This window comes from Lycium ferocissimum, chromosome 8 (genome assembly GCF_029784015.1).
Source record: "Lycium ferocissimum isolate CSIRO_LF1 chromosome 8, AGI_CSIRO_Lferr_CH_V1, whole genome shotgun sequence".
Taxonomy (NCBI): domain Eukaryota; kingdom Viridiplantae; phylum Streptophyta; class Magnoliopsida; order Solanales; family Solanaceae; genus Lycium; species Lycium ferocissimum.
The window spans coordinates 31,539,277-31,566,638 of NC_081349.1; the positions used below are offsets into that span (position 1 = coordinate 31,539,277).

Sequence of the window (27,362 nt, forward strand, 5' to 3'; positions counted from 1 at the left end):
TACTTTAACCCTTAACTTTATTTTTAACACTTTGCACTCAAGTTTTATTTTTAACACTTTGACCCACCCTCGCCGGCACCCCGCCCCCGACCCCATGCCTCCACCCCCTCCCCTGCCCCCCGCCCCCACCTCACCCCAGCCAATTTTTTTTTTATTTTCTTTATTTTTTTTTTCACCCCCCTCCTCCTCCTCGTCGCAACCCTCCCCCCACCCCCACCCTACCCTAAAAAAAAAAAATTAATTTTTTTTTTGATTTTCTTTATTTGTTTTTTCACCCCCCCCCCTCCTCTTCCTCCTCGCAACTCTCCCTCCACCCCCCCCCCCACCACCCCCCAAAAAAATTTAAAAATAGTTTTAATTTTTTCTTACCAGTCTCCACTCCTCTTCCCATCCCTCCCCCCCCCCACCCCACCCCCCAAAAATATTTAAAAAATTTGATATTTTTTTTATTTTTTCACCGCCCTCCTCCTACCACCCCTCACTACCCCCCACCCCCCCCCCCCCCCAAATTGTTTTTTTTTAAAAAGTTTGAAAAGTTTTTTTTTTTTGCACCACCCCCCTCCCCTACTCAAAAAGAATATTGAAAATAAGTTTTTATTTTTTTTGGGGGTTTAGGAAAAGTTTGGATAAAATTCAGGTTGTTGTTGTAGTGTGTTTGTAGTAAAATAGATGGTTTTTCTGTTGTTGTCCTGGTATGGTTCAGGGTTTAGGAAAAGATATCCAATAGATGTTTTTTTTGTTCTTGTCCGGTATTTATCTGGTTATGTTTATAAGATATCCAACCAGATTTATAGTTGTTGCAACAAGTTCTACACTTGTGGCAACAAGTAGACAATTCGTTGCAACAACTACAAATCGTTGGATATAGCTTCGATTTATTTGGTTCTGTTTGTAGAAAATATCCAACAGATTTGTAGTTGGTGTCCAAGCCGAAATGCTCCATAGTTGTTAATTGCACTGTGTTGTAATAACAGTTATTTGTTGGAACTTTATGACATTTTAATGTTATTCTTTTTTAGAATGTTAATTTCTCTTCTTGGTGCTTGTGAACTTGGTTTATATGATATGTTGATCGTGTTCAAATCACAAATGTGTGTGTTGTTAATAATGTTATACCCCATTTAGACGGGTTAAATTAGGTACAACATATTGGAGATTCCTATTTTTGCTTTATTTTAGGAGTCGCCACCTAATTGATTTTTAGGTGAATTAGGGCACCTAATTATTAACTAAGGTAAAGCTAACTAAACCTCCGTTAATGGTCTGCTTAATTTTTAATTCTAGGTAAGGGTTCTAGTTATCCTAAAGGGAAGGGGTTACGCATCCTCTAGAATCCGTTAACTACGGTTTACCGGCCAAACTTAGGTTAATTATAGAAAATCTAAATATTTATGAAAATATCTTTTAGGCACTCTGTACGTATTTAAGAAAATTAACTTATAAATTAACAAGTGTAAAATATCACTATATGCACGATACTTGCCCAAGGATATTAAAACGATTTAGGCCTTCATAGTTTCTAAATGATATTTAACCATTCGAGATGTTATCCAATTATTTTGAAACTGACTTAAGACATGGGCAATGTAGTTCTTATCCTTTAAAAATATCTCAGAATTATGAAGATGACAGTTTAAATTCATATGTTCCCAAGTTATGACTCAACGTGAAATTAAATAAATTTGAGGGAATATACTAGTTAAGAGGTGAGCTTGACATGTTAACTAAAACCATTGCTTCAGCCTTTAGAACAGGGCTAAATTAACAACTATCTTAATCGATTATTCCCTGCTTTTGAGTCTTTACGAAAATAAGTGGTGCACTCTATATGACAAAATAAATACTTAATATTCGGGGCGGTGGTCCTAGATGATAAAAATCTACCCATTCTAATCCTACATGAATCATAAGATCCATACATACTTTCAAACCATAGACAAATCCAAAATACCGATAAATTAGCAATCATAAAACATGGGTGAAATAGAGTGAATTGTAAGGAAAGGGAAAAGAATAAGATGTTATAGGCGGCCTCAAGCGATTTCTCCTGTTTTTCTCGCTGGCTGATGTGGTTTAACAATATAAGATGTATCGACTCCATGCATGGGTATAGAAATGACGCCGAGTCTCATCTTGAGACTTCTAATTTTGCGGGAGTTCCGAATTAAGACTCCATTTGATCCCAGATGTACATGTGAAAGGAAAAAAAGAATAATGATTAGCATTCATCCAATAAATAGCAACTGAACATTTCAAGATTTAAATGAATATGTATTTTAAATTAGCACACCAAAGCAGAAGATTCAAAATCCCTTTTCAGCGGACTCTTTAAGACTTGAACAAATTAGCACCTTAATTAAATATATATTAAGGCTAAATAAAATCATTTGGTATCAGCCTCTCTTCAACAGACAGCTTATTATTTATTTATTTTTTTAGTTCAACAAACTCAATATTTAAGCCATGGGTTCAGAATCATATGTAGATTAAATGCTTCTAAACCTCGGGATTTTAATTGCTAACTTAAGGACCTGATATCGACACTTGAGCAGATAGCAATGTGTAGCATACTAATATCTATGAAACGCAAGAATATTTATATAATGGTTTTGCCAAAGTGATTAGCCCCCTTTTAGATTAGATTACGCTAAGTTACCTTAAGAGCTAGTACTGTACAACTCATGCATGGTATAGGCGGAACGTCAATTAACCTTGTTGACACCCAATTTTGTCCCGTCTTCCCTAAATATTTATTTACATTTCTACTATTTTTGGTAATTTAAGCAACAATTATTTATATTTTTACTATAATTATTAGCTTTTATTAATATCATGCGTTCATTATCCCGTTAAGCCTTATTATTGTTATTTTATTACTGACACTAATATTACTATTATCGTTATTATTATTATTGCCATTTTTTACCAGTATTATTAGTATCATCATTATTATTATTATTATTGTTATTTTTATTACCGGTACTATTATAACCCGCATTATAATCATTTTAGCATTTTACCAGCTTATGCACGCACATCGCATTTATCTTCGCATATTTTAATAATAGTATTTACTTACTATTGAATTTTAAATATATATTATCGCACGATCATTACGGCGTCATTCTATTTTCATCGGAGTACTAATAAATACATACTTTTTATATTAGTGGATATTTTAGCACACGTTAGCATATAATTAATTAAAATAGGTCTTGTATTTAAATTTAGCAGCCCAAATCATTTCTTTCATCTACCCAAATCAACTTGTGCTCTTTTGGGACAATTCATAAATCAGCCCACTATTTTAATACCCAGCCCAACGTTTAATTCATCACCTAGCCCAAACAATAGCCGACTCCGCCGGCTACCAACTTGTTTAATGAAACAAGTAGGGTTTCCATTTCTTTTTCCTCTTCATCCGCCTCCTTCCCTCTTCTCTCTCTCTCTCTCTTCCTTCGTCTTCCTCTCTGTCACCCCCCTCTCTCTCCCACGCGCCTCTCTCTTTCCTCGGCCGAAAATAGCAAACCACAGTCCCCTTTCGCTCCCACAGACTGTGCATGGTCGTTTTAAGGAAAGGATTTTAATGTTCGATCAGGGTCAATGTCGAAGACTTCGTCGCCTTTTATCTTTCTGTCTTTTTCGATCTGAAACGTCTTAATGGACTTCGTCCATTTGTGAATTCAAATCACGTTCTTTATCAGCTTTTCCATTTTTCAAGTACGAATTTTAATAGGTCTTGTCTTCTTCTTCTGGGTTTTCTCGATCATAAAAGTAACTCCAACATTATTTTGAACGCGTTTGACCAAGAATCCCGCCCAGAATTTCAAATCACAAAAACCCTAGAAGTTTCCTATATATAATCCTTGTCTTGAGTCGTTGAAAGAGGGGAGGAGCCGCCAGAAAATTCACCAAAAAATTAGAAGTTCTTGAATCGCCAAAACCCCCCTGAAAATAGAAGTTCTTGAGTTCATCCAGAAATTCCCTAAAATCAGAAGTTTTTAGTCGCCCGACATCCCTTTAAAAAATAAGCTTTTAGCCGCACAAAATTCCCTTAAAATATTAGCCCACTGTTTTTTTAGTATTCAAAGCGTCGAATCATTTGTTTTTATTCTCATTTTTCGCTCCGGTTACTGTTTCGCATCCGAGTCTACGCAAACTCGGAGATTTGAAGTGTTCGAGGTTATATCGGAGGCTCGAGCCCCACTTCGCTGCACCTGAAGGAGGTAATTCTCCATCCCTTTTTTTATTTCGGTTGCATTTCTCTGTGTGGTTCTGTGTCATTTTAGTTCATCGTTCCAGGATGCAAGTATGTTAATTTTTTTTAGTTAAGTTGTTTTAATTCGACAGATAAGCCTGTTCTATGTTGGTTCGTTTCTTGTCGCGAGGGATTCGCGCGTTCAGTTTGAGTATTTGTATACGCGTTAGGATGTCGAGTTCTGCGTATGAATCATATTCGTTCAATTTGACGTAGTTAAAAGGAATGGAGTTATGTGAAATGATCTACCTGGTTATTAAACATGTTAATCAGCTCAACAATCTTCTTGTGTAGTATGATTAAGCTTGATTGATGTATTAAGCCCTGCTATTTAAATCTTAAATAGGTTGATCTTATTTTGCTAAACATGTTTGAATGTCTTGGTTCTTATTCATCACCGGGTCGTTATATGATTAACCGCGACTAGTGGCTATATCAATGAGGTGCCTTTGTTTCATTTGTTAAGAAACCATGGCATGTTTAGCTTGATTTGGTTTTAATAAAGATGATATACCTTATTTTGATTTGGTTCGAAACTGTAGTCGTAGTCGAAGGGGAAAACCCTTGTTTTGCCTAGTGTTCGAATTGCCTTCAGCATGATAAAATGGGATTTAAGTGATGTTAACAGGTCTAAATAAGATTAGCAAAGGGCTGAACTCAACTTCAATCAGCTTGTAAACATGCAATGCTTCGACTTAAACGCCATTTTGTGCTTAAAAAAAAAATGACTTAAATGACTATCATGTTGTGATCGTTTCGGAATCGAGATTCATGCAATAAAACAAGAGGGTGTCCATGTGAACTTGTGTCAAGAATGCGACATTCCGTTTGTCTTTGGATAAATGAAGAAATGGCTTTAGCTTATTGTGTCCTTGTTTGCTTTCATCTCCTATCTAAATGTGCTTAAAATCTCTAATATCCTTAACATGCTAGAATTATGTAATGAACTTGTTAACTAAAGTGGGAGAAGAAAATCAGACACCTAGTTCTTGGGAAAATGTGGTACGTTTGGTTGATCGTTTGTTTTGAAAGTCCTAAAATGGAATGAACTTCGTAAAAATAGGCATAGTACGTTTTAGCTCTGTTTGTCCTACTTATGTATAAATCTGTCTCTATATGTTTTGCTTTACAAATGCTTTCCTTATGTTCTCTTGTTGGCCTAAAAGATTGAAATCTAATTATGCTTTGGCCTTAAGTTTGGAATAAAAGGTGGAATGTCTCTTTCTTCTTTCTTCGACATTTGTTGGAATTCCACTCCTGCTTTAGCCTCGCTAAATAGCTGCTGTTAGCCTTGGCATGAGCAGACGTTAGTTTGTCCGTACAGTATAGTATGTATTCGCTGTTAGTTTAAGCTGGTCATGTTTCCATCTTGGTCCATTTAATTTTCCTTGCCTCCGCCATCGAGAGCCTAATACTCAAATTTAGTTTCTAGGACAATCTGTTGGCTTGAGTGTTAGGCGAAATCTAGTCTAATAAATAATTCAAAATCTGAGTGGGGCCTCGGACTAGGCCTTTAATTTGCTGTTTGTCAACCGTCCGTTTCCGTAAATCTATTGGCTTGGAATCTTTTTTTGTTTTAAATGCCGTTAAGACGTGTCCGGAAGTTAGAAGATATGCTATGAGTCAAATGTTTATGGCTTGGTGCATAATTCAGCAGTAAAATATTTAACTTAGGTTCATTTGATTTCATGTTTTAAAAGGTGTGCGTATGAATTATTTTGAGACTGCTGGTTAATCATATTGATATTAATAGATCCCTAATCCTTCTTTTTCTTTCTTCTTTTTTGCATGATATCCGGAGTTACGAGGAGTCCCAACCGGGACTCGTTTCCTCCCCGCATTCGATGTTGGGCTAAAAGCCCAACATAACATTCTCGGACCATTTCTTTATCAGACCAGTCCGCAGCAAAGAAAAAAAATGGAAAACAATGCAGGGCGGTGCCCATTAGACGAACAAACACAAAGCAACATATATAAAATTTGCTGGGCCGAAGCCCAATAGCGGGCAGATCCGCAACAGCCCATTTAATTTTATGCCTCTATTTTATTTCTTATGTGGCTAACTTGCATTATTTGACTAACCCTTTTACTTTGTTTGTTTTTCCAGCTTAGTTGAATTATAGGGAATTAGTATGACTGGTTTTAGATGGATGGGTAGTTAATCTAAGGAAACTAGTAATTAATTCCGCAAGTCACATTTTCTTCTATTTATGTTAAATTATTCATAGCACCTATAATATTTTATTATTTACAATTGATTTTCAAAATAGCATGAATACATATTTGGAATTAAAGGAATTATATGCTATTCTTATTGCCTTAGAAAAATTAAAATGTCGCTAATACGTAAATATAAACTCAAATCACTCTTAAACAATTTCTTCAAGGTTTATCAAGTTATACATATTTTCTTTGAGCCGAGTATAGTTAACTAAAGGAGAAAGAAAACTCACTTTCCTTTTCGCATCCCATTTATAAAAAATAAGTCTAAATCTTCTACATAGTCATGTTTATACAACATAATCTTTTTCAAAGTTCAATCTGCTAAGTCTTCTCTTAAAACTATTACTCATATGCAAATTATTATTTTGGCAGCTTTATTTTTACATAGCATTATCCTTCACTTAATGTTTTAGCAACATTTGTAAGCTCTATTTTAAATATCATTTTCTTTTATGCAAATCATTTTACCTTCTACAAATTTATTTTAAATAGCATTACTGCATTTCCACTTAAAGCCTTAGCAACATTTATAAATATTATTTTAAAATAGCATTATTATATTTTCCTTTAAAATCTTAGCAACATTTACGAATCATTATTTAAAATTTAAATATTATATTTGCATCTGTAGCCTTAATTAATTAACCTAAGTTTGGTCGGTAAAACCGTAGTTAGCGGATTCTAAAGGATGCCTAACCCCTTCCCTTTAGGATAACTAGAACCCTTACCTAGAATCACACTGATTAAAGGACTATTAACAGAGGTTAGTCATTTTACCTTAGTTAATAATTAGGTGTCCTAATTCACCGTAAAATTAATTAGGTGGCGACTCCTTAAAATAAAGCAAAAATAGGAATCACCAATATGTTGTACCTAATTTAACCCGTTTAAATGGGGTATAACAAACCTAACCAATGGCAAAACTTAACCTCTTAAACACTGAAACTGATCAAACTTAACACATTAATGATCCATGTATCAGCAGCCAAACAAGAGATCATACTAACCACCATTAACTAACAGATAAGAAGAACACAGGCCAAATGAAAAAACATATAACTAAACTAAAAGTGAGCTATGCTAGCATTTCTACTACTTAACGACACAACATAATAGATAAGCCTGCCTACATGAACAGATGACCCAAATCAGCTAATTTTAGACTAAGATGACAATCAATCAGGTACAAACTGTTATAAACTAAACACAAACAGGCCCATGAACTGGAATAAGAAGCAAGAAAAGAGAATTTTGGATATTACATGTTGTTGATTAAAACAGATTCAGTTTAGGCATCCATTCTAACACTCGATATTCTTTACACAGAAACACACAAACAGTAGCTGAACACACCAACATTCAAACTAGCATATGTTTTTTGCCTTAATTCTATAATATGACAGTTAGGGGGAAACCATAGAGTTGAAATGTTCTTATTCCTTACTAGATGAACTGCCTTGGCCTATTTTATGCTAAAGTGATAAAAGAACTGATTAGTTTCTCAAACCAATAATCACAGACTCAGACCAAGATACCAACGTTTCATATTGAAACAAACCAAAATCCAAGAATGATGTTATTACAGGATCATGAAAAGGCAACAAAGCCACATAGAGACTGTCGAATGGGCAAGAGGTGAATGAATGCAGGGCAGTGATAGCAAAGGGGCATACAGTTGGTCCATTTGGAACTAAACAAGCAACTCAAGGCCTCAAACAAACATACCTACTCATTCAAACAACTATCTTTGCTACTGATTGTCCATATCCAATCGCATACTTAAGCATGAAACGCAAGAAACTTTTAAAGGAATATATAAATCATCAAATGGTCGAAACAAAAGATAAACAAACATAAGAGGCTACATTGAAGCTGTATTAGACTGAAATCCCTTAAGTGAACATTAGATAAGCACAGATATTCTGGAAAATACTCATAACATTAAAACACATGGCCAAACAAAATGCTCTTGTTCAGATTAGGCCTAGATCAGTCTTAAGTCCAACAATGAACACATACTATTTGAAGATAAGCTAACAGATTTATTTCATATGATTATGTGTATAAATATGGACATAAAAGGTATAATAGCCCCCTAATCATATGAACAGGGCAAGGAGTGTACAACAAACAGGATTCAAACCATATTTAAACCAATCCAGATTCATAATCATGCACAGAATCTACTTAACATGTGTTTTACCATAACTAACTAATTTAATGCAATCTAACCTACGATCAGGTGAATGAACAGGATTATTCTGTGGCTCCTCAAACTAACCACATAATTATCTAAACTGATTTATACTACACTAGATTAACTAACTAAACTATGATAAATTAAGCTAAACTAAACTAACATGAATACAGATATTAACTAACACATGAGCATACATTAAACTGAATATCAAACATCGATAACACATTGAAATAAGGGGAGGAAGAAGGTTTACCTTTCTTATGTACAGTGAACTGGGAATTTAGGTCTCGAATCTATACTCGAACGCGACGAGCCAGAATCCGCATGAATTAACTAGATCCCAAACCGAAAAATGAAAAGAGAACGATTTCTTGACTGATTTTGCCTTTTTTTTTTTATTGTAAAGCTATATCTATATCCTTGTTTAGGGAAGAGATTATTGCCGTTTTTTACCATAAAAAAAAGCCTCCCGTCGAATGACCCAAAAGCGAGTATTTATAGGAAGATTTCAGGGTTTCTTTGGGTTCGAAAATTTGGGCGGGATTTTCTCATCTAGGGTTTGAAAATGGGTCAAAAGAAAGGCCGTAAAATCGAATATGGCCAAAATTTGAACAGATCTTCACGTGACGACTCAGATCTTACCCGAAAATGGTTCGACCATTTTGAATCGTTGGAGATTATATCGCGTCTTGAGGCGAGAAAGGGAAGATCTTCAACAGAGCATGTGGACGAGCAGGCGCGGGTACACATTTTGCGTGAAAATGGTAAAGGCAAAGCCTGGGTTTGGCTGAGCCGCGGTTGTCATTATCGTGAAAATAGAAGAAGAGAGAGGGACTTGGGCTGAAGGATTAGGTTTTTTTTTTTTTTCAGTGGTTCTTTGTTTTAGCAGAAATGAGAAGAGCTGACGGGTATTGGGCTGATCGTTGTAAAGGGGCTGATCGGGTCTGGTTGGGCCAAAAAATGGGCTGCCCCTTTTAATTTCGTGGGCCTCAATTCTTGTGGGTTGAATGAATATAATACCATGTAGGGAATATATATACATGTGACTCTAATAATAATTTAACCATTAGAATTAATAAGGTGTAATTTAATAAAATATAATTCAGTAATAAATGAGGTTTGAAAGTAAGTAAATGCTATTGTCCAATTGTATAAAGTAAATGCGATGCGTTTTACATAAGACGGTAAAAGAAAAATGTTAAAAGCGACTATCACGATTATAAAATTAGGTGCTCGCAGTATGATGAAAAAATAATAGCAATAATAATAATAATAATAATAATAATAATAATAATAATAATAACAATAGTAATAATATTAAGACGGCGATTAAAATAATATTAATAATTATAACATTAAGTGCTCGCAGCATAATAAAATAATAATAATAACAATAATAATAATAATAAATATAATATTAATAATAATAAAAAAATATATTAATAAAAATAATAATAACAATAATAATAATAATAATAATAATAATAGTAGGTAATGAAAATGATAATAGCCAATGACTATAGTTGGATAACGAACGACGATATTAGTAAAAGCTAAATTGTAATAAAATGTAATATGAATAATTGTTCTTAAATTATCAAAATATTAGAAGCACAAATAGATATTTCGGAAGAAAGACGGGACAAAATTGGGTGTCAACAAATAAATTCTTTGAACAGTTTTCAGCAAGCAATGAATCTGTTGCAACAGCTCTGTAACTTGTTGGGTTTTATCCAACAAGTAACAGGACTTGTTGCAACAACTAGTAACTTGTGTTTTATCCAACTACTAAAAGATTTAAAGCAAATAAGCAATCTGTTGCAACAACTCCATTGCCTTGTTAAAACTAAGTTACATGTTGGGATTTTTCCAACAAGTGGAGTGACTTATTGCAGAAAGTTGGTAACTTGTTGTGTTTTATCCAACAAGAGTAAGGATTTGTCCAACAACTATGTCTTTTGCTGCAATAGATACTACAGTTGTTGCAACGAGATACTACACTTGTTGTAACGAGATATTACGATTGTTGCAACGGATACTACTTGATTCACCCATATTTAGTGATCAACAAAGGGAATCAATGACATTTAGTGATAAACAAAGAAAATCAATGATAAGTAGTGATCAATATATAATACTTAATCAATTTAATGGTAATTTGAGTCAGGAATATGCACTAAATCCAATGATCATTAGAGTGAATTGATGTGAACTACTTGATTCACCCATATTTAGTGATAAGCAAATGAAATCAACGATATTTAGTGATCAATATATAATACTTAATCAATTTGATAGTATTTTGAGTCAGGAAAGATGATATACTAAGTCAATATGCACTAAATCGAGTGATTATTATAGTGAATTGGTGTGACCTACTTGATTCACTCATATTTAGTGATAAACAAATGAAATCAACGATATTTAGTAATTAATTTGATAGTATTTTTAGTCAGGAAAGATGATCTACTAAGTCAGTATGCACTAAAACGAGTGATTATTAGAGTGAATTGATGTGAACTACTTGACTCACCCATATCTAGTGTTAAACAAATGAAATCAACGATATTTAGTGATGAATATATATATATATATATATATATATATATTAACATCCTTAATGGATTAGATAGTAATTTCATGGATTAGATGGGCAATTCTAAGTGTATTCTTAGAATAGATATATATATATTATTATATATATATATATATATATATTGTTTCAAATGATATATACGCTTGTTCAACGAGATACTACATTCTTTGAACGAGATACTACATTCATTTGTCAGAATAGATACTACACATTGCAACAGATACTACTTGGTTCACCCATATTTAGTGATCAATAAAGGAATCACCATATTTAGTGATAAATAATGAAATCAACCATATTTAGTGATAAACAATGGAGATCAACCATATTTATTGATCAATATATATATAAGCAATTTGATGGTGTTTTGGGCCAGGATAGATGATCAACTAAGTCCAATACGCACTAAACGGAGTGATCATGGGAGTGAATTGATGGGAACTACTTGATTCACCCATATTTAGTGATAAACAATGAAAATCAACCATATTTATCGATCAATATATATACTTAAGTAATTTGGTGATATTTTGGGTCAGTAGAATCGAACATGGAAGAGATTCATTGACAACAGTAAAAAGATGGGCGCCTAATATACGCACTAAATGGAGTGATCATTGGAGTGAATTGGTGTGAACTACTTGATTCACCCATATTTAGTGATAAACAATGGAAATCAACCATATTTAGTGATCAATATATATATATCTACTAAAATCATTAGTAATTTGTTGCAACTTCTTCCACAATGTATGTATGATCATTTGCGGCATTAGTAACTTGTTTAAAGCAGTTAGTTACTTGTTGGAACATATTAGTAACTTGTTGAAACATTAGTAATTTGTTGTAACTTCTTCCACAACCGTATCATCTGTTGCGACAGATTAGTAACTTGTTTAAGCATTAGTTACTCGTTGGAGCAGTTAGTAACTTGTTGAAGCAGTTAGTAATTTGTTGCAACTTCTTCCACAAGCTAATGTACTATCCGTCGCAACAGATTAATAACTTGTTGGAACCGATTAGTAACTTATTGAAACAAATTAGTAATTTTTTGCAACTTCTTCAACAATTGTATGATCTGTTGCAATCATTTAGGCAATTTATCTAAGCAGATTAGTAACTTGTTTAAGCAGATTAGCAATATCGTGAATATGTTGCAATAATGGAGGAGTTGTTGCAACATATAAGATACCCGCGCTAAACATATGAGTAAGTTGTTGCAACATATGAGATACCTGCACGCAACATATGAGTAAGTTCGCAACATATGAGATACATTTGCAACATATGAGTAAGTTGTTGCAATAATTCGAACAAGGTGATTAATCATGTTGCAACAATTAGTCAACTTGCTTAAACAATGATCCATCCGTTGAACAGATTAATAACTTGTTGCAACTTCTTCAACAAGTGTATGATCTGTTGCAACAATTAACTCATCTGTTGCGACATATTTTTTAGTTTTTACAATAATTTAAGCAATTTTTTGATTTTTTTCCAACAAGGTGAGTAATTTGCTGTAACAACTAAGCAACTAAGCAATTCTACTATATGCATCTATTTCAACAATTAGTAAGTAAAATAAATAAGTTCATAAACAGAAATTGTTCAACAGCCACCTTGGCTCCAAATACCACAACTAATCAAAATAAATAAGTTCATAAACATTATTCACAAATAACATAAAGGACAAAATATTTATAATTATTTATGAAAAAAAATACTATTATACATATAAATAATTATAAAATTTATGTATATAATTTATTGGTTTGGTTTGGTTATTTATTCGGTTATTTTTTAATAGAACCATAACCAAATCAAATATTATCGGTTTTAAAATTTAAAACCAAACCAAACCAAATGTCTCCGTTTTTTTTAATTTGGTTTAGTTAAATTTTTTTTTGGTTTTGGTTTTAACCAAAACCGTGAACAATCCTAGTTGCAACAACTAAAAATCTGTTGGATATTTTCTACAAAAAGAACCAAATAACTGAAGCTATGTCCAACAGATTTGTAGTTGTTGCAACAGATTGTCTACTTGTTGCAACAAGTGTAGAACTTGTTGCAACAACTACAAATCTGTTGGATATCTTCTACAAACAGAATCAAATAACTGAAGCTATGTCCAACAGATTTGTAGTTGTTGCAACAGATTGTCTACTTGTTGCAACAAGTGTAGAACTTGTTGCAACAACTACAAATCTGTTGGATATCTTCTACAAACAAAATCAAATAACTGAAGCTATGTCCAACAGATTTGTAGTTGTTGCAACAGATTGTCTACTTGTTGCAACAAGTGTAGAGCTTTTTGCAACAACTACAAATCTGTTGGATATCTTCTACAAGTAAACAAATAATCAAGCTATGTCTACAACATTAGTAGTTGTTGCAACAGACAACCGCTTGTTACAACAAGTGTAGAACTTGTTGCAACAACTAAAAATCTGTTGGATATTTTCTACAAACGGAACCAAATAATCAAGCTATGTCAACAGATTTGTAGTTGTTGCAACAGATTGTCTACTTGTTGCCACAAGTGTAGAACTTGTTGCAACAACTACAAATCTGTTGGATATCTTCTATAGACAGAACCAGATAAATACCAGGACAAGAACAAAAAAAATCATATGTTGGATATCTTTTCCTAAACCCTGAACCATACCAGGACAACAACAGAAAAACCTTCTATTTCACTACAAACACACAACAACAACAACCTGGATTTTATCCAAATTTTTCCTAAACCCAAAAAAAAAAAATATTCAAAACTTCCTTTCAAGATTTTTTTTTTTTGGAGTGGGGGGGGGGGGGGGATGGTGCAAAAAATCAAAAATAAAACTTTTCAAATTTTTTTTTTCTAAAAAAACAAAATTAATTTTTTTCGGATGGGTGGGGAAAGTAAGAAACCAAAAACAAAAAAAAAATTCAAAACTTCTTTTCAAGAAAAATCATTTATTTTTAGGGAGGGTAGGGGGAGGGTGGTGCCAAATTTTTTTTTTTTTTTTTTTTTTTTTGAAAAACTTCCTTTTTTTGGAGGGGGGGGGGGGTGGGGGCAGGGTTGGCAGGAGGAGAAAGGGGTGAAAATAAAAAAAAAATTTAAAAATTTGGTCGGGGAGGGGTGGGGGCTGGTAAAAAAAAAAATCAAATTTGTTTTTTTAATTTTTTTAGGGGTTTGGGGGGGGGGGGGTGAAAAAACAAATAAAGAAAATCAAATTTAAAAAAAAAAAATTGGGCGGGTGGGGGGTGGGGGGGAGGAGGAGGTGGGGGGTGAAAAAGCAAATTAAAAAAAACTTTTAAAAAAAATCGGGGGGGGGGGGGGGAGGGGTGGGAGGAGGGGGGGCTGGTGAAAAAGCAAATAAAAAATATCAAAACTTAAAAAAAATAAAAAATTAGGGGGTGGAGGGAGGGGTGGGAGGAGGAGGAGGGGGACTGGTGACAAAGCAAATAAAAAATATCAAAACTTAAAAAAAATAAAAATTGGGGGGAATGTGGTGTGGGGCTGGGGGGAGGGGTGGGAGGATGAGAAGGGGGGCTAGTGAGTTTTTTGGATTAAGTTGGGATCTTTTTATATTTTATAAAAAGATTAAGAAGTTTTAAAAAATACACTTTGAACCTCAATTATCTTAATCCCAAATTTAAATGGGTTTTGAGATGAAATGGTCCTCACAAGTCATCTATACTAATTTCATAACTAAAAAGTTACTTTAGTTAATTCTTCCCAGTTACCTAATGTTTAGCAGATGAACTCTAATGCCAATCATTATCATTATTGTTAGTAAATTAAAAGACGTTATTTTATGGGAGGTTCTCAAAGGGATGTAACTTATGATTTAGAATCTATACAGCTAAGGAATAGAAAAGTGGGTGTCATCTCTATATGGCGAAGAAACACAATTATCTTTTTTCTACATTTTTTGACATTTTCCCTATTGTTTCTCAGTTATAAATTTTGTAATATTATGGAATTCAAATGATACTTTTTAAATTTAATTACTTAACTTTTCCTTTTCCTTTCATAATAACTTATCTATTTATGTGAAATCATGGATAGAAAAAGCTTGAAACGGTAGAACATTATCTTGCACATTTATAATACCTTTTAATGCTCATTAAAAATATTAATCTAGCTTCCCTTTAAATTTATGCACACACAGCCGGACATCTTTAAGCTATGCCTTCGTTATTCTTTTCGTTTTCGATTTCTTTGCACATTTTTGTTTATTGTTTTTTTCAAATTTGTATATTTCTCCTTACACATGTAATTTTGCTTTGGATATTTTTCAAAGATTTTTACATGTATTCAAATTCGTCCTTCACTTTTCTTTATTTTAATATTCATGATTATTACTGATAAAAGCAGGGATGCGCATTGAGAGTTTGGTTCAGCTTGATTTGACTATTTGAGTGCGAAGGAAGTTGATTGTTTAACTTGAAGATGATATCCGGCAAACATGTTGTGTATAAATTCTTCATAGCCTTTTTCTCATAATTGGGTGTTGAATTTCAGTATTTTTCATAGAAAATAGATTTTATTAGGCAGGATTTTCTCTTCATATAGTGATTATTAGTTTTGCTTGTGATGTCTTTTCAGAACGAGCAACAAAATAAATAACAATATCTTCAAATGTTGAAAGTGTAAATAAAATATTTTTGAACAGTGTATTATGATTTTGGGAAAAAGTTTGTAACCTGAGTTTCCAGATAGTTTTTCTCATGTCAAGTGTCCCCGAGGCTTATGTATCTTTAATATAATTTAAAGTGAAAACTTTATTTGGATTCTTTTTCTCTGGATGGCTTTGGGCTACTTGCTTAGGCAAAAAGCAATTGTTGTACACCTGTGAGATTTTGGAAATTAGGGTGTTCAAGTCAACTTACAAATTGGAATTCAAACCGGCTTGTGTAACATTGTTTTACCTCTTTTAATATTGAGCTCTTTGCTCAAAATAAAAATGCAAGTGATGTTTCGATTTGGTTTTTGATTTAACTTTTTAAAACTTAAGATTCACAAAATACACGTGGAATAAAATATAAACTCTATAAAATGTTAAATAATAAATTTTATATTGGAGTATCAAGAAAATGTTAATAATAAATTTAATTAAAAAATTATAACCGCGTGGAGTGTGGATAAATTCACTAGTATAAGTGTAAGAGTTATACTTAATCTATCTCCTCATATGAAAGACCTAGATGATATATATAGTGGAAAATCCAATGGCTAACTCTTAATAGCCTTCAACGTTTGCCAAAATAGTGACCACTTTATAATAGCTATTCAAGTGCCTTTGAAATATGAGTATTGAGTAAAGGAAAATTAAAACCAATCTCACAAGAAAACGGTAATCTCATATTTATAGCATATAATATAAAGAGTATTCAATGGTCTTCATATTGAATTCAAAGACCAAAGTCAAATGATCTGTTAAACAACGTTAGGATAGTCCCTTTATTTTTGAGATATTAAATAGAAAATATTATTTTTCTAACAATAAGTTGATTAAATTGGTTTATAAATACTTTTTGGTTTATTTACTCGTTTGCTAAATACGTAAAGTATTTATAAGTTAAGTACTTATAAGCTGAAAGTCATAAGTTGGTCACTTCCAACTCATATTTTTCAGCTTATAAGCACTTTTTATTTTATCAAGATTCTAATTATTTTAGCCTTACTATTTTTATAAAATCTCAAAATACCCATTTTGAAACAAAACCACCAACTTTGTCTCATTTATATCAGACATTCATCTTTTCCTTTGCAAAGATACTTTTAAATTTAAAGTATTTTACTCATTTTATTGAAAAAAACAACTTATCGGCGTTTTTACCAAACACATCAATTACCAGATAATCGTAATGGATGTGTCTGATAGACTTCAAGTGGTTGACTAAAACTGATTTCACCCAAACACATCAACTATGAGATAACCATAACGGATGCGTCGAATGGACGTCAAGTGGTTGATATTATCCCTCATTGACCAAAACTGTTTACTATTCTCGCCGCCCTAATTTATATGACACCCTTTCCTTTTTAGTCTGTCCGAAAAAGAACTTCACCTTTCTATAACTAAAAACAGCTTAACTTTAAAATTCTCCTTTTACCCTTAATGGAATTATTTGTAGCCAAACAAATGTTAGAGTTTTATTTTAAACCACAAATTACTGAAGTCTTTCTTTCTTTGTCTCAAGTCAAATAGTGTCACATAAATTGAGATGGAAAAAAGTATCAATTTTTAACACTTTCACCTAAACATGTAATTACTTTCAAACACTTTCAATATGCAATCAGCTAATCGAAATGGTTTCTAAAAAGAAGATGGGTTCTCACAAAAAACATAGGGAGTAATCAATGGCAGATCAAAGATTTTCACTCAGGAGATTCGGAAAAAACAGCAAAAGCTAAATATAAAAAACAATGTTATCCCTAGTAATCGATCCTAGGACACTAGAGCCAATTTTGAACACCTTGGACCGCTTGCCTAACCTTTTGTATTTGTTCAGAGTATTTAAACATTAAAATATATACATATATATACAATATATAATTTACTTTTGCTAACACCTGCTCCACCCCTGCTGTAGTATTTATATAAAGAGAGGGAGTATTCTAAATAGTTTGATTTCTGCGACTGTGTGCGTGCGGGTCCTCCTATTTCCACACCATCCCCACACAGTGACGCGTTTTAGTTGACTGTTAATGGCATAAAAGTACACAGAGGAAACTGAAAGCATTTTGAAGGTTAAAAGAGAGACAGCATAATATGAAGACTGTTAATGACAAAAAGGTCAACAGAGGACAAGAGCATAATATGAAAATTATAAGAAGGTACAAGGAAACATCAGCATATAATTAAAGCTTGTTTTTGTCCTTCTTCACCTTCTTTCTCTGTACTGTAATTGTAACTTTAGCCAAAAAAGATTGCTTTTTAATCATCTTTTTGTTTGATAAGTCGAATTTGGACTCAAGAAACAGATGGATATGTTTGATTAAATTGAGTATTCGCAAGTTGTTGTTGCATGGTGTGCCTCAGTTATGGAGTCGAATTCACAGCTAAAGCATTTTGAAGGTCATTGAATTTTCCTTTTACAATTTCTTGATTTATTTCATTATTTTCTTGATCTCATTTTCTAGTGTATTTGTGCTAAGCCTCTGTTTGGATGATCATTACCCATGGTCTCATGATGTACAATATGGTATGATATAGTATGGAATGTATCGTATTTTACTGTACTGTATTAATGAATACAATATTTGGATGGATTGTATCGTTTGTTATGGTTTAATAACATTTTAATTGTTTGGTTTAACTGTGTGGTACTGGATAATAACATGTAAGTTTACTAAAATACCTTAACCCTTAATTACAAACTAGTTTATATATGTTAATAAAACTAAGATAAAGAGTAAAACAAGAACTTTAAAAAATAAGTAGGTGGTGGGCAGGGGTGGTGGGCGGGGGTGGTGGAGGGGTAGTTGGTTGTGGGTTGGGGGTGGGGGTGGTCGGTGGAAGTGGGTGGGATTGGTGCGGTGGATTTATTTGTGATGGAGGTGGCTGAGGGTATAATGGGAAAATAAAATACATAACCACGCAAAAATCACCAAATCCATGATTAAAAAAATTGAGCTTTTTTCATGGTTATATAACCGGTGGTTTACAACACCATACAACATAATTTTTAAGAACAATGGAAACAAATATGGTTTCGTAGAAAACAATAAATTAATGAAACATAGGAAACAACCATCCAAACAGGGAGATGATACCTTATGCTTGATGGTAGGTTCAAAATAGTCACTTAAGAATGCACTGAACAGTTTTGGTCCTTTAACTTTGTCAAAAGTTTAACAGTTTTAGGCTTTGTCAAATATTTACTGAACTCTGTATGTTATATTTTACGCAATCTACAAAAAAAGTAAATTAGGGGAACTCAGATTTAGAGGTAATTTTGCTATTTTTGATTTATTTCTAGAGTCTAGTGCAACTTTTTGAGGTATAATTTCAGCTATTTTTTTATATAGTGTCTATTGCAGTTTTTTATGTTGCATATTTTAGGATTTGAAGATGCTTTCTTGGTGTTTATGGTTGAATCTTTTCTTTCCATTGTTCTCCTCAAAAACAACATATAGAGTTTGTTAAATATTTGAAGAAGACTAAAAGTGTTTAACTTTTGCAGACTTAAAGAACCAAAATTGTTCAGTGCATACTTAAGGGACTATTTTGAACCTACCCTCAAACATAAGGGACCATTTTTGACATTTTTCTCTTAAATAATTCAGTAGATATAACACATTAACTTTAGTACCTATTATTAGTACCCATAAAGTTGAAATTTTGGCACCACCTTTGGGTGGGTGGTGATATTTTTCAGGGGATGATGCTTTGTGTAGGGAAATATGGAAGGCCTGTTCTGGTTCATTGTTGGATGTTCCCAAGGTTGGGGAGAGAGTGTACTACTTTCCCAGACTTCACATGGAGCAGGTTAGTAGTAACTTATTTATTTGTACTTTGGGTTTCAATTTATATGACGCTCTTTCCGTTTTACTCTGTATTAAAAGTAATGACTCTTTCCATTTTACTCTGTATTGAAAGTAACGACACTTTTCTACATTTAGTAATTGTTTAACTTCACCATTCTTAATTTTGCACTCAGTAGCATTGCTCTTAGGGGTCATTTGTTAAACTGTATTAGGTAGAATAATGCTGGTATAAAAAATTTATGTAATGTTTGGTTGCAAATTTAAGTCAAGCGCCGCCATGTAAAATGAAATGGGGGGAAGTATTAGATTGAAATGGACCACTAGAGCAGAATAGATGTAGATTCATATTGTGGCTCTAACTGGTTTTGGTTGAGGCACAATTGGTTTATTGGTTTGGTTGCTGGAAAACTTGTGTTAAATTTTAGGTAGTTTTTCCCTAATATATTGCTGCATTTCTGGTCAGCTGGAACAATCGTCCAATCTGGAATGGATTCAAGGACTACAATTGTCAAATCTTCCCCGAAAGATATTATGCCGTGTTCTTCACATTCGTCTTCTGGTATGCTTGACGTTACTATATCGTTCACCATTTCCTTTTTCCTTTTTCAAATGTTTTAACATGTATCCCATAAACTTAGATATGCCTCTTGTTAGGGGGTGGATGCGATCATACCAACGCACCGGATCCCATCAGAACTCCGAAGTTAAGTGTGTTTGGGCGACAGTAGTATTAGGATGTATGACCCCCTGGGGACTCCTCGTGTTTCATCCCTCCTTTTATTGGGTACGTTATTGTTGTTGCTTCTTGTTAGGGGGTGGGAATGGACCTTATGAACTTTGGTTGTTACTTTTAGGACTAATTAGAATGGTCAATCTCCTTTATGTAAGTCTCATAATTCTCTTGGAACAATTATATAAATTTGTTGCATGGACTCTAAATACTCATTACTCGCAAATATAAAAGGTCTGGTGAGACATAAACATTCTCGAGTTGGGAAAATTATTGTTATTTTTTTTGGATAAGGTAAAGGTTTTATTTATGAAGGTACCACGAAGGTAACAATTATAGCAGACTAAACTACTGCCAAAAGCAGAAAAGCAACTACATATGTCCTATCTCCTCTAAGAAATCTAAATACTGTTCCATGTTTTCTGCTAGCAGTATGATAATTTGTGTATTCCATGCATCATGGAAATAGATCATTCATGTGGATCTTACACGATAATTTCAACTTTGAGATCTAACGGGCATGATCCAACCATGATCACCAACAGAGCCTAAGCCTTCAAATTGACGAGGAAGTATGATTAGTGCATTGAGCCCCAACAGTTAGAGTATTTTACCTCGCAAGCTCCCTATTTGCTTTTGGGTTTTTGCAAATCTCATAGACTCTAGAAAATTGAGGTGCCCAAATTATCTGAGGCTTATGGTCCATAATTCCAAATAGTAATTATCTTCCAACACCCAAAGGGTGTGGCCTAGTGGTCAATGAAGTGGGTTGAGAACCATGAGATGTCTCAGCTTCAAATCCCAGCAGAGACAAAAAAAAAAACTAGGTCATTTTCTTACTATATGTCCTAGCCGCGGTGGACAGAGTTACCTGATACCTGTTGCTGGTGGGAGGTGGCAGATATCTCGTGGTGCACGCAAGCTTGCTCGTACACCACAATTATAAAAAAGAATTAATAGTAATTATCTTCCATTTTCAAAGTGATACAATTATTCCTGTTCTGTTTAACAAAGGAAACTAAATAATGAAGTTCCTTATTTTCTTTTGTAAAATTGAACTTTCTTGACTCTTTTCGTATTAAGCTTATTGCTATACTTGTCTATACACGCTGATATTCCATTTCATATTTCTAGGTGCCACTTAATGCATTTTGTTCTAAAGAAAAGGAGCCGAATTAGGGAACAATGGCTAGCTCTAGATATATACCTCATTTTACAATGATTGTTTCTATATGCAGGTCGAACATGACCCGGAAGAAGTTTATGCTGAAACTATATTGTTGCCGAGTCAAGAAGTAAGAATTTAATTTAGGATTACTTGTTATTTCAATTTTTTCTCGTATCACTTACAGCACAAATAACTTTTTTCTCAGCAAAATGAGCCAACAACTCCAGAGTTTTATCCTCTTGAACCTCCAAGGCCCAAGTATCAGTCATTTTGCAAGGTTTTAACTACCTCTGATATAAAAAGTAACTGGGGATTGTCCGTGCACCGAAAAGATGCCGACAAATGCTTCCCTCCCCTGGTAATGCACTAAATTCTTATACCTATTTCACCATTTTTTCCTGTATGATTTCTCTATATTTTCTTATATGAATGATTGATTATCTAGCACCCAAGAGCAGTCTTATCAAAGGCGAAAAGCCACTGGTACTTTAAGTGCAAAGCGCAAGAAAAGCATGGGCTTTAATGAAGAAAGGCGCAATGGAGAAAATATACAAATATTTATGAGTAGAACAACAAATATACTGACAAAGAAACCGAATAGAATTTACGATAAAGGGAAATATCAATTGCTTGGTTCGCCTCTTCAGGATTATGCTCATGGTCAAGGAAAATTGTGCCTTAGGGCATTGATGAAGACGCTAAATCGCCCGCTAAGTGAGGCTCAACATGGTTTGCTCCTCGCTTCAGGGCTTAAGCACGCCTTTGACATCACTGCCCAAGAGTGTGATCTAGTGGTGAATGAAGTGGTTTGAACCTTGGAGACCAGAGTTCAAATCTTAGCATAAACAAAAGTCACTAGGTGATGTCTTCCCATCTAGCCTTAGCAGGAAAACTTACCCGGTACCTATGCTGGTGGGAGGTCGGTGGAATAGTCGAGGAGCGTAAGAGCTGCCCCGACACCGCCAACAACAAACAACAACATATCCAGTGTAATCCCACAAAGTGGGGTCAGCCCCAACACCACCGTTTTTAACAAAAAAATATGAACAATTGTTTATCTGGTTAACTAATTTTGATTTTCTCGACCTCTTTCTTTCCCACAATCAGGACATGACGCAAGAAAAACCGACCCAAGAATTGATAGTCAGCGATCTTCTGGGCAATGAATGGCGCTTTAAGCATGTATACCAAGGCAATTCCTCCTCTCTATGTTAGATTGAATATAGTCAGACTGGTTTCCTTTTGTGTTATTCTACTATATAGAAGTATCATGACTAAGAATTGAACCTAGGACACTACTTTCTGTAATATGAAGTAGAGTTTATTGATGCTCATCATTAAACAATGCTAATGTTAAAGGAAATCGTCGTTGCTTTTAGTTTGTCTGAATCTGTTATCCACCTTTGCTTAAACTGAATTAATTGCAGAGTGTTAGTTTAGTCTGAAATTAAGTGAATGAGTTATATCCTGCTGTCTTGTTCTTACTCTTCAATTCAATTTCTCCATGAATTACACTTAGGCCAACCTCGGAGGCATTTATTCACAAATGGCTGGAGTACATTCGTTACTAGTAAGAAATTGCTTCCCGGCGATTTAGTTGTGTTTTTAAGGTACTTCCCCATGGCATCGCATGTTTTTGACTTTACTGTTGAGCTGCATGTCCTTGCAATTTTGTATCTTTATCTTTTCATACCTAATTTGATTTCTTTCCTTTTGATTTGATTCGAGGGATGAAACTGCAAAACTACATGTTGGGATTAGACGTTTATCTAATCAACGCTGCTCCATTGGGTCATCAACATTTTCAAGGCAAAGCATGGAAGGGGTTCTTGCAGTTGCTTCCTATGCATTTGCAACCCGAAGTCTCTTTTCTGTCTACTACAAGCCATGCTACAATAAGTACAACTTGTGAACTAAAATGAAATTTGCTACGAAAAGAACTTCACAGCATCATATTTATGTGGATATGTTTTTGGTTGAACATTACAGATCAAGTCAACTTATTATGAGCTTGAGCAAATATTTTGAAGGTGGAAACCATGGCCATGGAGTTGGCCTGATCTCTAGAATGCAACACGGGGGTGAGGACTCTTATGCGAGAAGGTAATTGAACAATGAGTTCCTAGTAACAGCAACATACCCAGTGTGGTCCCACAAGTGGGGTCTAGGGAGGGTGGGGTGTACGCAGACCTTATCCCTACCTTTGTCAGGTAGAGAGGAGGTAGAGAGGTGGTTTCTGATAGACCTTCGGCTCAAGAAAAGCGGTTTTCAGAAGAGTTTTGAAAAAAAATGCAAGAGTAAAAAAAGCTATGATGAAAATGTTGAGGACAGAGAAGTACTGACATAAAAAAAGGGTAAAGATAACAAAAGTAAAAGAAACAACAATAACAATAAAATTGAAGAATAAGATAATGCTAGTATAATAGATGCAAGTCTGAAAGAATTGATGTACATTAATTTGTTATTTTGATATGCAGAACAAATGATTTGGTCCAGATATCTTTATCTCAGGGTCAACAAACAACAAATCTTATGCTAGAGGGGGATCAATACATGCAAGATTCGGAAACAATACTTGATTGTAATCAACCTACTATGATGGATTTGGAGATCAGACAACAGACAGTTGGATCAGTCAACAATATTCATTGTTTCATGCCTGTAGAGGACAATGGATTGCAATTGCATGCAGCAGTTGTGAGGGAGAATAATGAGGGATCTATTCTGAATGAAACTGTGGCTCAAGATGAGGACTTTTATGAGCTATTCAAGGACATTGACCTTCCAGACTCTACAAACACTAGTCTTGATACTATAGCTTTGGATAACAGTGATTGGTTCAGATCCACGCTACAAGGTACTCCCTCCATCCAATTTATGTGGCACCGTTTGACCAGGCACAAATTTTAAAAAAGAAAGAAACACTTTTGAAATTTGTGGTCTAAAACAAACCGTAGACATTTGTGTGGCTGTAAATCATTTCGTTAGTATAAAAGGGGAATTTTAAAGTTAAGTTGTTTCTAATTATAAAAAGGTGACATTCTTTTGGGGTACTAAAAAGGAAAGTGTGCCACATAAATTGGCAGCGGAGTGAGCAATAGCTACTTCCTCCATTTCAATTTAGCTGTCTTGTTTCCCTTTTAGACAGTTAGAAAAAGAATACCACTTCTCTATATCTATTAAGTTTTTATTTCTTAATTTCTCATTTCACTATTAATGATACTCACTCATAGAAATGGCACACCCCACTTGTGGGACTATACCGGGTATGTTGATGCTGTTCTACTTATAGGAATGACATGGCATGTAAAACCACAAGATTCAAATAGTACTTTTGGTATGTTATACATAACATTAGTTGAAAACCACAAGATTTATAAGTTTTCTTTACATTGTTAAACTTCGTGTCACAAAATGAAATGAAGAGAGTGTGTCATAAAATGACTGTACCAATAAGAATATTTACTCTAATTAATTGTAAGTTTTTGGTCCGTCAATATTCATGAGTCATGATTCCCACAATTTGGATAGCTTCACAAGGCTGCTGACCATCATTGAATAAAATCCTGGCTGTAATGCTCTCCTCTATCTGGATTTGTCATTTTAAGAAAGCTAAAGATTGTCCTTGTAGATTTTGATGAATGGCTTGAAGAGCAAGAAGAGACAATTCCTCCCGGTCAGCAGAATTCCTTAGAAGATCACTCTAGACGGACTTCTTTTGTATTGGAGCATCCGACTTCCTCCCAAGTGATGTCTATCTCTTCAACCCCGAGTCAGATTCCCTATGAAGGACCCGGTCGTGGTGACGAGCAAGTTCCTTGGGGAGGCTATCAAGTAGCACGACGATGTTTACCAATACTCAGTAGGGTTGTCTTACGGTACCCTGATTCACTCGTGAACTTCAGGGCCGCAAGTAGCATAGTTCAGTCAATGTATTTGGAAATATTGGCAGAGTTGGTCTACTTTCTAGATAATCTAACAATAGTGAACTTGTCCAAGGATCAGTTCAGGGTTGCTAGGCAACATATCTGGGACTTAAAGTCAAATGGCATTGAAATAGGCTGGCTTGAAAAGCGTTTACTGCATATCGATGAAGTATTTAGCATGGAAAGTTTAATGCAACGGCGACAAGCAGTCACACGTTCAATGGAGGAGAAATTAGCTACGTTTAGGCAGCTGGATGAGGAACTCGGCTGTATAAACAAGGAGCTTCATGAACTATCTCTAAAGGTTGGCCCAAATCCCCCTATGAGATTGCACCCTGTATTGGAGGGTTTGTTGTAGTTTTCAGTAATTTTATCCTTTGTATTTGACTACACGATAAGTAGAAAAAGCCGGACATAGTCCACTATATGGACGGAGACTCAAAATGATCTTATTTCTTTCACACGAAGCACTAATAGTCCGTTTTCTTTGACAAAGTGGTGCACTAAATGGTCCTTCTCCAAACGTCTGACTTTTAAGAGGGATAAAGTCACCTGTGTTTTGCATGGGTTTTTTATCCAAGCTAACAAAATTATCCCTTTATGTTAAACAAAAAGCGATAGGATCTGTGATCTTCCACAAAATTCTCAGAACCAAGTTTACAGATTGGAGAGACATATCATTACGCATGAGATTTTATCTGCAAAAATTCTCACGGACGTTTGGTTTAGAACTGTTAAGTGCACCACTTTTTCAAAATATGTAGACCATTAGAGCTCCATGCGATAGAAATATGATCATTTTGATCTCAAGTTCAAAGATTATGGACTGTTTCGGGATCTTTTTGTCTTGATAAGACATCTTATCAGTCCAGAATGAGCTCTAGGAGGTTCTTTTTTAGTTGGCTCCATCTTTGAATGTGTGTCATTGTTGTGTTCTATTGCAAATTCTTAGACTTCTTAGCAAGCATGGACTGTTCAAGTAGGCCACTTTGTGGTTTAGAGTTATATAAATTTTAGACTTTATTGCTGTATAAGTTCTAACTGGGCCGGGCCTTTGTGCTTTATTGGGCTGAATTCTACTACACGGACCAGAAAACCGTCTTCTTCAAATGGGTCATTTGCACGATTATCCTTCAAAGGCACTGGTCTTTAATTTTTGTCCCGCAAATTGGTGGTCTTTAATTTTTGTCCTTCACTTAATCCCATGAGATTGGGGTTCGAACTCTGGCTCAGTAAAAAAAAAAAAAAAATCGCAAGGCAGAGTTTTGTAGGAAAGTAAGCCTATTCGGGCCAAAGTTAGCCCTCAGGCCTGCAGGCAGAGTTTTGCATTCAAAATTTTGCCTGAGGTAGAGTTTTGTATGCAAAACTTTGCCTTGCGAATCTAAACCTCTGCCTTGTGATTTTTTTTTTTTTTTAAATTGAGCTGGGGTTCGAACCCAGAATCTTAGGGTATTATGCCAAGGGCAAAAATTAAATACGACCAATTTGAGGGCCAAAAAGTAAAAACCAGTGCTTTTGAAGGACAATCCGCACAAAAAATTGTATTACTATTGTTGTTTCTTTTATTTGGGATACCTTTGTAATTTTTGTTGTCAGTACTTTTCTTTTTACAATATTTTCACCATATATATTACTTGTGCATATTTCAAATCATTTTTTCCCAGTTTTGTGGGTGACAAATTATGAGAAATTGAGAGAATCTCGTAACCTAAGTCTCTTATAGTTTCTTCCTGATTTTCATTTTTGAAACGCTTTTTAGAGCCAAGGGTCTATCGGAAA

The 27,362-nt window shown here is 34.3% G+C and overlaps 1 protein-coding gene and 1 pseudogene across 1 annotated transcript; both read left to right on the top strand.

Annotated features, from left to right (window-relative positions):
- The first annotated feature begins 18,106 nt into the window (after positions 1-18,106).
- On the top strand, positions 18,107-26,978 carry LOC132068025 (auxin response factor 2-like). The gene is made up of 11 exons (XM_059461483.1): positions 18,107-18,347; positions 19,651-19,760; positions 20,223-20,318; positions 21,728-21,784; positions 21,863-22,015; positions 22,765-22,849; positions 23,177-23,267; positions 23,386-23,556; positions 23,647-23,760; positions 24,135-24,514; positions 25,289-26,978. The coding sequence occupies exons 1-11, from the start codon at positions 18,314-18,316 to the stop codon at positions 25,939-25,941; spliced, it is 1,944 nt and encodes a 647-aa protein (XP_059317466.1). The 5' UTR covers positions 18,107-18,313; the 3' UTR covers positions 25,942-26,978.
- On the top strand, positions 20,419-20,531 carry LOC132068974 (5S ribosomal RNA; annotated as a pseudogene).
- Positions 26,979-27,362: the final 384 nt, after the last annotated feature.